This window comes from Notamacropus eugenii, chromosome 6 (genome assembly GCF_028372415.1).
Source record: "Notamacropus eugenii isolate mMacEug1 chromosome 6, mMacEug1.pri_v2, whole genome shotgun sequence".
NCBI lineage: Eukaryota > Metazoa > Chordata > Mammalia > Diprotodontia > Macropodidae > Notamacropus > Notamacropus eugenii.
Window position 1 is genome coordinate 65,972,883 of NC_092877.1, and position 16,018 is coordinate 65,988,900.

A 16,018-nucleotide genomic window follows, 5' to 3' on the forward strand; every position below is an offset into this window, starting at 1 on the left:
ACAGTAAAGATAAAGAGATCTAGGAAAACTGACAAGGCTCATGGAGCCCCGAACCTACACCCCTAGGCACAGACCCAGGAAATATATTCATACAGAGTGGGGCTGAGCGGGGAAGAGCAAGGATTAATGTGAGGTAATCAGAGAGAAGGTCAGTAGGACTGATACGGTGATACCTTGTATTTGCTGGGTCACACTAAATAAAATCCTTTACTACTATAAATCAGGAGGTTTGGAAGTCTAGAAAGTCTCTTCACACTTTCAAAAAGAACCAAAAGAAAGTATTACTTCAAGTGCTCACTGAATGAATTAAAGGCATAAGCAAAACTGGCAATCTGAGCCCAAGAAGATATACAGCCTGTGAGTCATTTTATACTGTAAAGAAACCATTAGAATTACATCACATAGTCAGAAGTCACCTCAGATATCATCCAGCCCAACCCTTTTATTTTAGAGATGGATAAAAGAAAGCATACCCTTAGATCCAACAATACCAGTTCTAGATCTGTATCTCAAAGAGATCACAAAAAGGGGGAAAGAAGCTATGTGTACAAAAATTATAGCAGCTCTTTTTGTGGTAGCAAAGAATTGGAAATTGAGGAGACGCCCACCAATTGGTGAATGGATGAACAAGTTGTAATTTTATTACTGTGATGGAATACTAATGTGCTATAAGAAATGACAAGCAGGCAGATCTCAGAAAAACCTGGAAAGGCTTATATGAACTGACAGAAAGTAAAGTGAGCAGAATGAGGAGAACCTTGTACACAGTATCAGCAACATTATTCGATGATCAACTATAAACAACTTTGCTTATCTCAGCAATACAATGATCAAAACAATTTCAAAGGACTCATGATAGAAAACGCCTTCCATCACCAGAGAAAGAACTGACTGAGTCTGAATGCAGATGGAAGCAGACTATTTTCAATTTATTTTTTTCATCATTCTTTTCTTTTGGCTTGTTTCTTCTTTCACAACATGACTAATATGGAAATATGTTTTACATGATTGCACATATATACCCTATACCAAATTGTTCATCATTTTAGGGAGGGAGTGATGAGGGAGGGAGATAATTTGGAACTCAAAAAAATTTCTAAATGAATGTTGAAAATTATCTTTACATGTAATTAGAAAAAAAATACTATTTAAAAAAAGGAGAATGCCACTATAAACTTTTACCTTTTGGCTGACATTCCTAAAGGCCTAATCTAATGGAACAAAAAAAAAAAGATCCACCAAGAGAGGTAATAGGTAGGATGATCTAAATTGCAAATCCTTTAGCACATTCCATCTTATAATCATTTACCACCTAGCAAAGCTGCTGCCACCACTACTACCCCCCATGACTAGCAATCTCCCATCACCAATTACTGTCTGATCTCTGCAATAATTAATCACCAGCTACCAAAGAGGAAATAAACCAGCCCCTCTCCATAGCTCCTGTTCTCTCACAACCATCCTGCTCAACCCTAACCCCTCCCATGTACCACTAAAACAATGCTTGCCCTTTCTATTGTGGCCTCTGGAAGCCAACATCCATAACTAACAAACTTCCCTTCATTCTGGACTTCTTGTGCTATATCTTTTAAAACTCAAAGAAAATGGGCTTCCCCCAGACAACACTGAATCCCTGGCTAACTTCTCTAGCACCAGCTTGGCATTCTCTCATTCCACCCCCAATCATGTTGGTCTGAGACATGATGAGATTGGAAAAGTTCTTGCCCTCCATCTCTAAACTCTCCCTTTGCAGCCATCATTTGGCAAATTCACCCCCTTGGAAGTTCACTTTGTAAAAATGTTATTACCCAATCCCAATCTTGGTACTTACTGCTGACCAACATGGAAGTCATTCTCTCTCCTTTTTCAAGGAATACAACATCTGACTCACTGTTTTCCTCTCCTCTCCACCTCTTGACTTTATAACAGGGGACTTTAACAAACATGTTCCCTCATACACCCTAACCCAGGGATGGGGAACCTGCGGCCTCAAGGCCATATATGGTCCTCTAGGTCCTCAGTGAGCCCTTTGGCTGAAGCGAAACTTCACAGAACAAATTCCCTTAATAAAAGGATTTGTTCTGTAAAACTTGGACTCAGTCAAAAGGCTGCACCCAAGGACCTAGAAGAGGTTCCCCACCCCTGCTCTAACCTCTCAGTTCCTCAATCTCTCCAAATATCAAGACTTATACTTTTCCCACTCCACCTCAGTCACAAGGAGATGGTCAAACTCTAGATCTTACTATCATGCCCAAGTTTTCTACTTCAGCGATGAAAAGAACTGACATTTCCCTCATCATCCTTACCTGCTACCCAGAGTTTCAACTGACACATGAACCTTCTTCCAAAACCTCACCTCAAAGTACATATAAACTTTTCAGAGCTAGAGGGCATCACGACCCTGGTGACCCAGTCCTTCATTAATTAACAAAAGGTGTGGGCCTTCCTACAAAACAAGCCTCCTAGAATCAAGCTTCCCCATACGGGCTTCCCAAGAGGCCTATTAATCAATGGGGAAGATCTTTAACTCGAATTACAACGGGTTACTACCGATGGCTGCCAGGAGGGATTAGCAAGTACCAATTTCTTCTTTCTTGTGGTTCCTCCCATTGGTCCTAATTCTTCTTTACAACATGATTAATGTGGAAATATCTTTAATATGCATGTATATGTAGAGCCTGTATCAGACTTCAAGCCATCTTGGGGACAGAAGAAGGGGAGAAAATTTAAAACCCAAAAGCTTATGGAAGTGAATGTTGAAACTAAAAACAAACAAATAAATTGTTAAAAGAACCCATTTCTGAAGGAGCCACCTGTTTAGTCATCATCGTTATCAGACATTTACTGAGCACCTATTATCTGTAAGGCCACTGTGCTGGTCACTCGGCATAGAAGGCTGTATTACTATTTTAAAGCAATGGTGATACTGAACATGTACAATTTAAAACTGTACTGCTTTTTAAATTATTTATATAGTATTTCTTTAAGGTCTGCAAAGCGCTCATCTCTTGATGTTTGTCAAAATCAAAGTCCTTGCACTGGAAGGGGCTACAGTACAGTCTTGTTTGGTGAGATTGGGTGTCTACATAAAAAGCAATGTACAGTAACAGAGGCTAAGTAACAGGCAATCAGAGGTATGGGAACCCAAAGAAGGAAGCAATAACTGAGGGCAGGGGAAAGCAACTTAACAGCGAAAATAGAACCTGGGCTAGGTCTTGAACAAAAGCTAAGATTTACACAAGTGGAAAGGAGGTGACAGGTCTCCAGGTAGACAAAACCATGTAAGCAAAAGTAAAAAGACATAAATTAACCTGAAAAATTAATAAAGCAATGAAGAAATCAGTTGTCTAGAGCAAATGGTTTATGCCATTTTTTCTCAGACTAATCCACGTAATCATGTAGGTTAAAAATTCTTACCTACGAAGGTTTGCCAATGTTTCCCAGTACGTATGAAATATATTCATTTTTAACACCTATTTTCTAAAATTTAGGCTGCCAAGAACAGTACAAATTAAATACAAACCAAACTTGGAAAATTTGATTCATTTCAATAGTGATGAAAACAGAATAAAGCTATATGTGGTTTTCCATGCTGCTATTGCTTTAAGTACAACTATCTACATTTTTCATATATTTTGTTTTTCATATAAATATAAATTCTCCTTCAAGAAAAAGATAGGCACATTCTAACATAACCTCAGGTTTGAAATTCAAATCACACATTATTCAGGAAACTCAGAGTCCTAATAACTTCAGCTGAAGGATTTTTCATTACAAGAACATGTGATATTAGGCAAAATGACAGACTATGCAGTAAATTAGTAGAAAGGGAACTGAATTTTCTCCTAGAAGATCTTCATTTAACATATGTACCATTCTATGTGATTGCATGCTTTGTTATATAATCTCAAACTGAAAGACCCTATTGTAATACACACAAGAAAGGGGTTACAACTAAGAAAAATGCTGGACTTTTGTGCATTCTCAAACAATAAATTAGTGTATTTTTGCATAAATTCACATTCATTGAATAAATATTGTTTTTAAAACCTGGGAATGGAGACACCAGAACAGACCGATGACCCATCCAGTCTGATATCCTGTCTTTGACAGTGACCGATGCTTAGATGCCTCAGAGCATAGCATAAACATATCAAATAATGTATATAAATAACTGTGCTAATACACCTTGAAAGAGGAGGGAATATTTATTCCTTACCCAGATGGTGATCAGATTACGAGAAAAATTAAAACAAAACTCTCCCCAGTCTTCATCCTCTGAACATTTTCCCAAAAGATTACAGAAAAAGGTTCTACTACAGTACAAATTCAGTCATACATAATGATTGAGTCTGGGAAAAAAGATGGCCTAAAGTGGAGACCGGTATACTGATAAGATAAAAATAAAGTCATCTAAACTTACTAGGATTTTTTTTTTATTTAACTTTTAACATTTATTTTCACAAAATTTTGGGTTACAAATTTTCTCCCCTTTTATCCCCTCCCCCCCCAAACCCAAGTATTCTAATTGCCCCGTGACCAATCTGCTCTCTCTTCTATCCTCCCTCTCTGCCCTTGTCTCCATCTTCTCTTTTGTCCTGTAGGGCCAGATAGCTTTCTTGACCCCTTAACCTGTATTTCTTATTTCCTAGTGGTAAGAACATTACAGTTGATCCTAACACTTTGAGTTCCAACTTCTTTAGTTCCCTCCCTCTCCACCCCTTCCCTTTGGAAGACAAGCAATTCAATATAGGCCACATCTGTGTAGTTTTGCAAATGATTTCCATACTAGTTGTGTTGTATAGGACATTTCCCTCCATCCTATCCTGTCCCCCATTACTTCTATTCTCTTATGATCCTTTCCCTCCCCATGAGTGTCGACCTCGGATTGCATTCTCCTCCCCATGCCCTCCCCTCTATCCTCCCCCCCACCCTGCTTGTGCCCTTGTCCCCCACTCTCCTGTATTGTGAGATAGGTTTTCCTATCAAAATGAGTGTGCATTTTATTCTTTCCTTTAGTGGAATGTGATGAGAGTAGACCTCATATTTTTCTCTCGCCTCCCCTCTTTATCCCTCCACTAACAAGTCTTTTGATTGCCTCTTTTATGAGAGATAATTTGCCCCATTCAATTTCTCCCTTTCTCCTCCCAATATTTCTCTCTCACTGCTTGATTTCATTTTTTTTTAAGATATGATCCCATCCTCCTCAATTCACTCTGTGCACTCTGTCTCTATGTATGTGTGCGTGTGTGCATGTGTGTGTGTGTACTCCCACCCAGTACCCAGATACTGAAATGTTTCAAGAGTTACAAATATTGTCTTTCCATGTAGGAATGTAAACAGTTCAACTTTAGTAAGTCCCTTATGACTTCTCTTTGCTGTTCACCTTTTCATGGTTCTCTTCATTCTTGTGTTTGAAAGTCAAATTTTCTTTTCAGCTCTGGTCTTTTCATCAAGAAAATTTGAAAATCCTCTATTTCATTGAAAAACCATTTTTTCCCCTGAAGTATTATACTCAGTTTTGCTGGGTAGGTGATTCTTGGTTTTAGTCCTAGTTCCTTTGACTTCTGGAATATCCTATTCCATTCCCTTCGATCCCTTAATGTAGAGGGTGCTAGATCTTGTGTTATCCTGATTGTATTTCCACAATACTTGAATTGTTTCTTTCTAGCTGCTTGCAATATTTTCTCTTTCACCTGGGAATTCTGGAATTTGGCCACAATGTTCCTAGGAGTTTCTCTTTTTGGATCTCTTTCATGCGGTGTTCTGTGGATTCCTTGAATATTTAATTTGTCCTCTGGTTCTAGAATCTCAGGGCAGTTTTCCTTGATAATTTCATGGAAGATGATGTCTAGGCTCTTCTTTTGATCATGGTTTTCAGGTAGTCCCAGAATTTTTACATTGTCTCTCCTGAATCTATTTTCCAGGTCAGTTGTTTTTCCAATAAGATATTTCACATTATCTTCCATTTTTCCAATCTTCTCGCTATGTTCTGTGATATCTGTCTTTCTCACAAAGTCCTTAGCGTCCATCTGTGCCATTCTAGTTTTGAAAGAACTATTTTCTTCAGTGAGCTTTTGAATCTCCTGTTCCATTTGGCTAATTCTGCTTTTGAAAGCATTCTTCTCCTCATTGGCTTTTTGAACCTCTTTTGCCAATTGAGTTAGGCTAGTTTTCAAGGTGTTAATTTCTTCAACATTTTTTTGGTTCTCCTTTAGCAGGGAGCTGATCTGCTTTTCATGCTTCTCTTTCATCCCTCTCATTTCTCTTCCCAGTTTTTCCTCCACCTCTCTAACTTGATTTTCAAAATTCTTTTTGAGCTCTTCCATGGCCTGAGCCCATTGGGTGGGCTGGGAGACAGAATCTTTGATTTCTGTGTCTTTGCCTGATGGTAAGCATTGTTCTTCCTCATCAGAAAGGGAGGAAATGTCTGTTCTCCAAGAAAGTAGCCTTCAATAGTTTTATTTCTTTTCCCTTTTCTGGGCATTCTCCCCAGCCAGTGACTTGACCTCTGAATATTCTCCTCACACCCACCTCGCCTCCTGGTCCTCCCAGCCAGCGTTTGGGGTCTGAGATTCAAATGCTGCTTCCCGCCTTAGGGCTTTTGGCGGGGGCAGGGCTGCTATTCAGTGTGAGAATTAAGTTCAGGTGGTCAGGTTGGGGCAGGGCCGCCTCTCAGGCTCAGTTCCCTCAGGGGGTTTATGTACAGACCTTCCACAATGGATCCAGGCTCCCGCCCGCTTGGGGAGCCCCTGTCTGCAGCCGCCTCTCAGCTTCTATCTCCCGGGGTGGGGGGGCCCGAGCCATGGGGGCACCCCACTCCCCTCTCGACCCACCAAAGAGACTCTCTCACCGACCCCCGTCACCTGTGAGTGGAGGGGCTTGTGCCGCTGCTGGAGATCCTGTCCCTGAAGCCTGCTCGGATCTGTACCTCTCAGAGCCGCAGCCGCTGCAGGTCTGGGCTGGGCTCCGCGTCTACAGTGCGACAGACCTTTTGCGAGAGGTTTGCAGGTCCCTCTGTGGGTGGAGGGACCCGCGTGGCCGCTGGAGATCCCGTCCCCGTAGCCCGCTCGGATCTTTTCCTCACAGTGTCGCGGCCGCTGCAGGGCTGCCCTCTGCTCCCAGTCCCGGCGCCCAGTCCGCAGCACGAAGGACCCCCCGCGAGAGGTTTGCAGGTCTCTCCGGAACAGAAATCTCCCTCGCTCCAATATTCCGTGGCCTCTGGGTGCAGAATTCACCGTGAGTTGGTCCCCTCTAGCCGTTCTGTGGGTTGTGGGTTCGGAGCTATGTGTATGTGCGTCTTTCTACTCCGCCATCTTGGATCTGCCCCCACTTACTAGGATTTTTGAAGGTAAGGGCAGCTAGGTGATCCAGTGGACAGAGCACCAGCCCTGAAGTTAGGAGGACCTGAGTGCAAGTCTGACTTCAGATACTTACTAGCTGTGTGACACTAAGCAAGTCACTTAACTCTGTCTCAAAAAAATAAAAATAAAAGGGACTGTAGTAAACTGATTAGCAATCACTTTACTCAGTTACGAAAAAGGTTTCATAGAAAGCAGATAGAGGAAGAATGTAAATACTACCTGTATAATGCAAAGAAAGTTGGCTAAAGATTTATAAAAACAATGAAATTTTCTAACCAAATCAAACCATATCAGGATGAGCAAACTTATTTTCTAGAAAGCATAACCAAATTTTTATCTGAATCATGATTAAGTTCCTATGTTGGAAAAAAAAAATTTCTCTTCATCTTCTCCTACCCCATTTTAATATAGCTATATCCATTTAAATTCACAGAATAACAAAAACAGGAGAAACTTAGGTCCGGTCTTCAGAAAGAACTCTACTTGAACCATTCCACAACAAATAACTTACTTTTTTTTTTAAAAGGCCTTTGGAAAAGATAATTCTCTTGGTAACATACTCAAATATTTAACAACTCTCACTGGCAGGAAATATTTCCTTACACCTAAACCTAATTCCCTCATGCTAAAATTTCTTCTTATTCTAAACTCAAGTGAGATAGACAGAAGCAGGCCACTATCCTCGGAATATTAAACATTGAATAACTACACTATAGTTTTTGCCCTTAAACTCATTCTCTAGCCTCTCAGATTTTAGGACATGGAATAGGATAGTACTCTACTGATGAATATAAAAGAGAAATTAGCTTCAAATTCCCACGCACCACATTTCAATCTTGAAAGTAATTTCCAAAAAATTATTTAGCCAGAATTTTCATCCTCTAATGCAGTATATCACCACTTACCCCTGCACCCAGAATAATCCACTTGCCAAAAAATGACCTAGTATTTTAATACAAATCCCCCAAAATTTACCAAAGAAAATAATAAAACTGGGAAAACAACTATGTATCAGACCTCAAAATGTAACTACCGCCCTTACTAAGGCAGAGAATCACTTTAGGAACCACATCTTTCAAAAACTCTCTGGGGCAGAATATACAAGCAATCAGGTAGTCACAGAATTCACAGCTCTGCTGCTGTTTTTGATAACCCGTACTTTATGTTCAGAATTCAGAAAGCCTAAGTGAACACTGTAAGTACTGCACTTACATTAACAGAATTAATTAAAGTAGTCATGAATTGATCAACCAACCATAATAGTTGCTGAAAAAAAACTGTATACATCAAAGGATATTATTCAGTTCTCACAATCTGGAAATTCTTTGAAGGTTATACTTCTATAAATGTATTGAAGTATCTGAACTGTTCTTTCCTAAATAAAACCATTGGTTTTGTTGTACTTATTGTAAGTAAAGAAAATGTTATTATACATTAGTTAGCATAAAAAAACACTTACTTTTATTGCCCACCAAGGCCACCAATGGTTGTGTTTCTGATTCTTCGTTCACTTTCTTCACAATGTTATACCAATCTTCTAAATTCTCAAAGCTTTGGTAATTTGTAATGTCATAGACCAAGAGAACTCCCTGTTGCAAAAGAGTTACAGCATATTTATAAACCATCAACTGTCAGTAGATAAACAAGATACATTAAAGTTATTCCTAACAAATTGACTTCTACAGGATCTGAGATGTCACCATACAAAAGTTCCAGAACAGACATGAAACTGAATACAGTCCAAGTGAGCACAGCCTACTGCATAATCTTGAATTACTTTAAGAACATAGATTTTAACTGGAAATCAAGGGGATGCCCATCAATTGGGGAATGGCTGAACAAGTTCTGGTATATGGATGTAAAGGAATACTATTGTGCTGTAAGAAATGATGAACAGGAAGACTTCAGAGAGGCCTGGAAGGACTTATATGAACTGATGCTGAATGAAAGGAGCAGAACCAGGAGAACTTTGTACACAGCAACAACCATAGTATGCAAGGAATTTTTCTGGTAGACTTAGACCTTCATAGCAATGCAAGGACTTAAAAAATTCCCAGTGGACTCTTGAAACAAAACGCCTTCCACATCGAGAGAAAGAACTATGGAACTAAACTGGATCGCAGGATGAAGCAAACCATTTTCTTTTGTATTATGTTTTGTTTTATGATTTCTCCCATGCATTTTAATTCTTCTATGCAACATGACTAAGGTGAAAATGTATTTAATAGGAATGTATGTGTAGAACCTATATAGGATTGTACATCATCTCAGGGAGGGAGTGGGAAGGGACTGGAGAGGGAGGGGGGAAGGAAAAGGAGGGAAGAAGGGGAGAAAAACCTAGGATTGATGGAAGTGATTGTAGAACACTGGAAACAAAATAATTTAATTAAAAAAAAAGAACAGATTTAGAGCTATATAAGAACTTTAGAGGTTATATAACTAATACATTTTACAGATGAGGAAACTGAAACCCAAGGATGTTAAGTGTCTTTTCCAAGGTCACAAAGGCATGACAAAATACTGTACAGATTAAAATATGGATTCCATGAATTTTACAAAAAGTACATAAAGATTATCCATTGAATAAGATCCCCATGATATTTGTTAAACTATAGTAAAATGAATAAAATAAATGCATGCACTCTATCTTACTCACACAAAAGGACATTCATTCCTCTGATCTCAACATCATCCACAAGCATTTTAATTCCACAATAAATGTATCTGTCTCAATTTCCTTTCTCTGATCAGAGGATCACAGATATAGAGCTAGAAAGGATTTCAGAAGCAATCTGGTTGAACTTTCTAGGTAACACAAGTAATAATTGTCAGAGATGGAATTTGAACCCAGATCCTCTGCCTCTAAACCCAGTGTTTTTTCCACTGTCCTTCCATCTCTCCCTATGATTCCTTCACCCCTACTAAACCTCTCCTCCTTACTCATAGCAATTTCCAATCACTCTCCCCCTCCTTGCCAGGCCAGACAATTCTTTCATTTCTTTTTTCATTCCAAGTCTTGCCTCAAGTTCATACCTTCAAATCTTGATCATTTAATTAACAAGCTCAGCTTTACATTGCCCTTGAACCAGGTCTGAATGTCTAAACCCTCTGTTCTATCCCCCTTCATCCCTTTCCAAATCTAAACTTTGGATTGTTTTCACAATCTGCCTTCTTCATTCTTGTTTGACTTCTGCTAAATTCAAATAGAAAGTCATAAAGTCATCATCCTTGTCTTTAATCATCACCCTCTCCCTCTTTTTAACCCCACGTGTTTTTCTGTTAAGTCTTATGTATTTCTACACCAAACTATTTGTATGTATATGTAATTAACCCTTCCTTCTCCTTTTTAGGTAAGAGTGAGGTTCATCTCATGCCTATTCCCTCATTCCTTCCTCCATGTTTCTATACTCTTTCTTCTCTGGTATCCCTATTATGAGAAACTGCAAGTTCAACCCCATTCTTCTGCCTTTCTATACAAGTATACTCCTGGTTTCATCCTACCTTCTGTTTCCACTCTTAAATTTCAGAAACAGAAACAATGGACTCCTACATCCTCCATTTTCTTTTATTTAACCCTATCGATATTCTCTGACTACAGCTCTGTAAGGACACTTGTTTCTTCTCCACAGAGTACTAGCACTACACCATCATACCCCTTCTGATTTATAAAATAATTTTACCTTTCTAGGTTTCTCTAGACTTTTATGCTTATATTTAAAAAGCTCCTACTCTGCTCTAATCTTTTCATGAGAAATGTTTGAAGGCATTCTATTCCATTAAAGATCCATTTGTTCCTTTCAGGATTGTAGTCAGCTTTGCAGGTAAATTATTTTTGTTTATAAGTCTCTCTCTTTTGTCTTTTTGGAATATTATAGTCTAACAACTCCTCTTGTTTTCACTAGAAGCTTCCAGGTCTTTTTTGATCCTGACCTTTCTTTTCCTTCTGAGATTTCTTTCAATAGACAATAGGTGGATTATTTCCGTCTTCATATTGCCCCCTGGTTCAAACAGTTCTGGGCAATTTTCACTTGATTTATTGAAATACAGTGTCCAGGATATTTTTTTTAAATCATGGCTGCCAGGGACTCCATTGATTCTTAAGTTATCTCTCCTTGACTCTCATTTTCCAGGTCAGTAGTTGTTTTTCTTTATATACTGGAAACCTTATATATTTTTATATTTTTTTTTCAATCTTTGCATTTTGTTATACTAATTCTTGCAGTCTTCAAAGAGTCATCAATTTCTCTGTCTATTCTAATTTTCAGAGACTTACTCAGGTAAAGTTTACCACTTTCTAAGCTATTATTCTCCTTCCAATTCTCCCTTCCAAAACTTTGATTTCTTTTCTTCTCTCTTGCAACATTTCTTCTGGGCACTATATAGTCCTTGTAGAAAATCCATTTTTTTGCCCTTGATCTTCTGTTTATAGATGTTTCAAAATTATTTTGGAGTATCTCTAGATCTACAATAATCTCTTACAATAGTGTCTTATTTGAGTTATTTCATTTATTCATCTCTACAACTTTAGTCCTTTAATTGCATAACAGGGCCAAGTTCTTCCCACCAGTGGACTTTTGGATTGAGCTCTTCTTGGTCTCACTCTGTTACCTGGGTTCCAACAAAGACTTCTAGCCCCTAGGGTTAGACCACCTCCATATCTCTGAAGATAAGACTACTGAATCTTTGAGGTGCTCTCTGGCATATCAGAGGGATACTCAGACTGTTGGGAGTACCTGGGCTATCCCAATCAAAGTGCTGCTGACCTGCAATGGTCACTACCCTCTCCTGGTAGCTTCCAAGGTCATTGCTGTGGGTTCCCCATCACCCTCTACTTTTGCTGAGTCTATGTATGGAACTACAATCTTCTGGTCTACCTCCGGTCATACTTGGAGGCTGTTTGCTTGTTTGTTTGCCTACCCTGGCTTTGCTAGTGGCTCCCTTTTCTACTGCCTCTGTACTTCTAGTTGAATTTTGGAAAGATTCTGGAGTAAAAGAAGTTGCCTACGTTAGATTTCTTGATAATTTCTTGATAATTATTCAATCTCATGTAAATTTAACATTTTTGCTTAATTAGGTATACAGAAGCTAAAGAGTCTGCTTCCATTCTGGTAGCCATCTTGGCCAGAAAATCTCAATTTCCCTGAGAGAATCATCACCTGTGTCTTACCCTTTATGTCTGGATATATTTCCCAGAGATGAGGCTGCAGGTACCCTACCCCAATGTAGTGAGCTCATCAGCTCCTATAGGTACAACTACTTTCTTTATGAAGATTAATTCTACATCTACATATTCAGCCTTCATCTCCAACTACTTTTTTGACATTCACATTTAGATAGACTATGGATATCTCAAGATCAACATATTCAAAATATGTTCATTCTCTTTTCTAACTTTACTATTTCTGTCAAGGTGCTGCCATTCTTCCAGTCTCTCAGGTTTATAAGTAGGAGTCATATTTTCCCTCACTTGCTCCTCCCCTATGAACTCAAGTGCCCAGTTTCATTGATTGCTACCTCCTCAACATATCCATCCCTTTCTCTCTACTCAGAACACATGTATCCTTATCACTTCTCCCCTCAACTATTCCAATAGCCTCATAACTGATTTCTCTGTATCCTCCACAATCTGTAACACAAACATATACACTTCTATATGTTTATTGTGTTATGGATTGTATTGGAGATATATTATGCTATATTGTTGTTGTTCAGTCATATGTGACTGTGAGCCCATACATCATAGCACACCCTTCTTTCCTCCACTATCTCTAGAATCTGTCCAAGTTCATGTTCATTGTTTCCATGACATTATTTATCCATCTCATCCTCTGCCATCCCTTTTTCCTTTTGCCTTCAATCTTCCTTAATATCAGGGACTTTTCCAATGAGTCTCATCTTCTCATTACATGGTCAAAGTACTTAAGTTTCAGCTTCAGTACCTTTCAGTGAATAGCCTGAATTAATTTTTTTTTAAGTATTGACTTATTTGATCTCCTTGCTATCCAAGGGATTCTCAAAAGTCTTTCCAAGCATCACAATTCAAAAACATTGATTCCGTGGACCTCACCTTTCCTTACAGTCCTACTCTCATAGCCATACATTGCTACGGGAAAAACTCACTTTGATTATACAGACCTTTGTTGGCAAGATGATGTCTCTGCTTTGTAGTATACTGTCTAGATTTGCATAGCTTTTCTTCTAAGTAGCAAGTTTCTTTTAATTTCATGGCAGCAGTCACTATCTGCAGTGATCTTTAAGCCAAAAATATAAAATTAGACACTACTTCCATTTCTTTTCCCTCTACCTGCCAGAAAGTGATGGGACCAATTGCCAAATTCTTGAGTTTTGTATGTTAAGCTTCAAGTTAGCTTTTTACACCCTCCTCTTTCACCTTCATCAAGAGGCTTCTTAATTCCCTTTCACTTTTGCCATCAGAGTGGTATCAACTGCATATCTGAGGCTGCTGATATTTCTCACAGCAACCTTAATTGTCTGGTATTTCACATGATGTACTCTGCATATAAGTTAAATAAATAGCCTTTTTATACACTTTTTCCAATTTCAACCCAATCAGTTTTTCCATGTTCAGTTCTAACTGTTGCTTCTTGACCCAAACAGTTTCCTCAGGAGATAAGCAAGATGATCTCCTTGAGGACTTCTCACATATAGTTGTGATCCAGTCAAATGCTTTAATGTAGTCAATGAAGAAGAAGAATATGTATTTCTGGAAGTCTCTTGCATTCTCAGCAAATCCTGGCAATTTAGTCTCTAGTTCCTCTGCCTTTTCAAAAACCAGCCTACTCTTCTGATGATTCTTGGTTCAACATACTGCTGAAGTCTATATTGCAGAATCTTAAGCAAAACCTTGCTGGGCATGGGAAATGAGCACAATTGTTCAGTAATTTGAATATTCCTTGGCATTCATTGCCTTACTTTAGGTCTGGGATATAAAATGATCTTTTCCAATTCAGTGGCCATTGTTGTATTTTGCAAATTTGCTGGTATATTGAGTAGAGCATTTTAACAGCATCATCTTTTTGTATTTTAAAGAGCTCAGCTGGAATTCCATCACCTCTACTTCACTGTAAGTACTGCTTCCTAAGGTCCCACTTGACTTCATTCTCAATGTCTGGCTCTAGATTAGCAACCACATCACTGTAGTTACTGGTGATGTTAAGAGCTTTCTTATATAGTTGTTTTGTGCATTCCTGCCACCTCCTCTTAATCTCTTCTGTTTCTGCTAAGTCTCTACCATTTTTGTCTTTTATCATGTCAATTTCTGCATGAAACATTCCTTTAATATCTTTAATTTTCCTGAAGAGATCTCATCTCTCCCACTCTACTGTTTTCTTCTTTTTCTTTATATTGCTCATTTAAGAAAACATTTTCTCTCCTTTTCTCAGTTTACAGATAAGGAAACTGAGGCTCAGGGAGGGTAAGTGACTTGACCGAGGTCATAAAGGTATTATATGTCAGAAGTAGAACAAGGTCCTCTGACTGCAGAGTCAGCTACTTCCACTGTATCCTGCTGTAACTTTAAGCATAATCTCCATTTAGTTATTTGTAAGCCTGTTGTCACCATTCTTATATCTCCAGTAGGATATAAGTCCTTGTGGGCAAAGATTATGATATTTTTCATTTGGTTTCCCCTAAGCACAAAACAGTTCCTAGCCCATGGGGACACTTAATAAGTGCTTATTAACTGATGGGCAAATTAATGAAAAATCCAAGAGGGCAAACAACTGGAAAAGAGATTTTCTATTCTACAAGAACTGCTAGAAAAGCTAAAAAGAAGTTTGACAGAAAATAAATTTATGTTACATCTTGGGCAATGCGCTACAAAAAAAGTTGAATGATCTAAAAATAAAATTTTATATCCCTTTAAAATTAAATGAGAAGGGGGAAGAGCTAAGATGGCAGAGTAGAAAGACACACATATGCTAGCTCTTACCCCACAGCCCATAAAATACCTGTAAAGAAGAACTCTCAACAAATTCTAGAGCAGCAGAAGCCATAGAACAATGGAGTGGAAGAGATTTCTATCCCAGAGAGACATGAAAGACCAACGGGAAATCATGCACCAGATGCAGAGCAGAGCCCAGCCCTGACTTGGCCACGCAGCACTGAGAGGAACAGATCCAAGCAGCCTTCAGGGACAGAATCTCCAGCAGCAGCGCAGATCCCTCAACCTACAGGCACCAAAGGTCAGTGAGAGGGTCTTTTCAGCTGGCCAAGAGGGGAGCAGGGTGTCCCTATAACTCAGGCCTCCTGAGGAGGCAGCAGGAGAGGCAACAGTGGACAAGGGCTCCCAAAGCAGGCAGTAGTCCCCATCCATTGTTGAAGGTCTCATCGTAAACCCCCTGAGGGAACTGAACCCTGTGTGGAGGCTCTGCCCCCATCTGAGCAGCTGATTGTAATCTCACACTGAAAAGCAGCCCTGCCCCCACCTAAAACCCCTGAGGCTTTGGAGCAGCTCATCTGAATCTCAGCCCCCAGTGCCGGATTGGTAGAACTGGAGGCAAGGTGGTTGTGGAGAAGAAACTCAGAAGTCAAGTAACTGGCTGGAAAAATGCCCAAAAAAGGGAAAAAAATAAGGGAAGGTTACTTTCTTGGGGAACAGGTGTCTCCCCCCATCCTTTCTGATGAGGAAAAAG

General features: G+C 39.2%; 1 protein-coding gene across 7 annotated transcripts in view; it reads right to left on the bottom strand.

The window, feature by feature from the left end:
* Window positions 1-16,018, bottom strand: part of RAB28 (RAB28, member RAS oncogene family) — a 164,480-nt gene that overhangs the window by 122,087 nt on the left and 26,375 nt on the right. For all 7 annotated transcript variants that reach the window (XR_011969474.1, XR_011969475.1, XM_072620256.1 and 4 more), the window contains exon 4: window positions 8,824-8,953. Coding sequence is in view for 5 of the 7 variants with exons in the window: in XM_072620256.1 (XP_072476357.1) it covers window positions 8,824-8,953 (130 nt within the window). In the remaining 2 variants the exon portion in view is untranslated. The remainder of the gene's footprint in view (window positions 1-8,823; window positions 8,954-16,018) is intronic.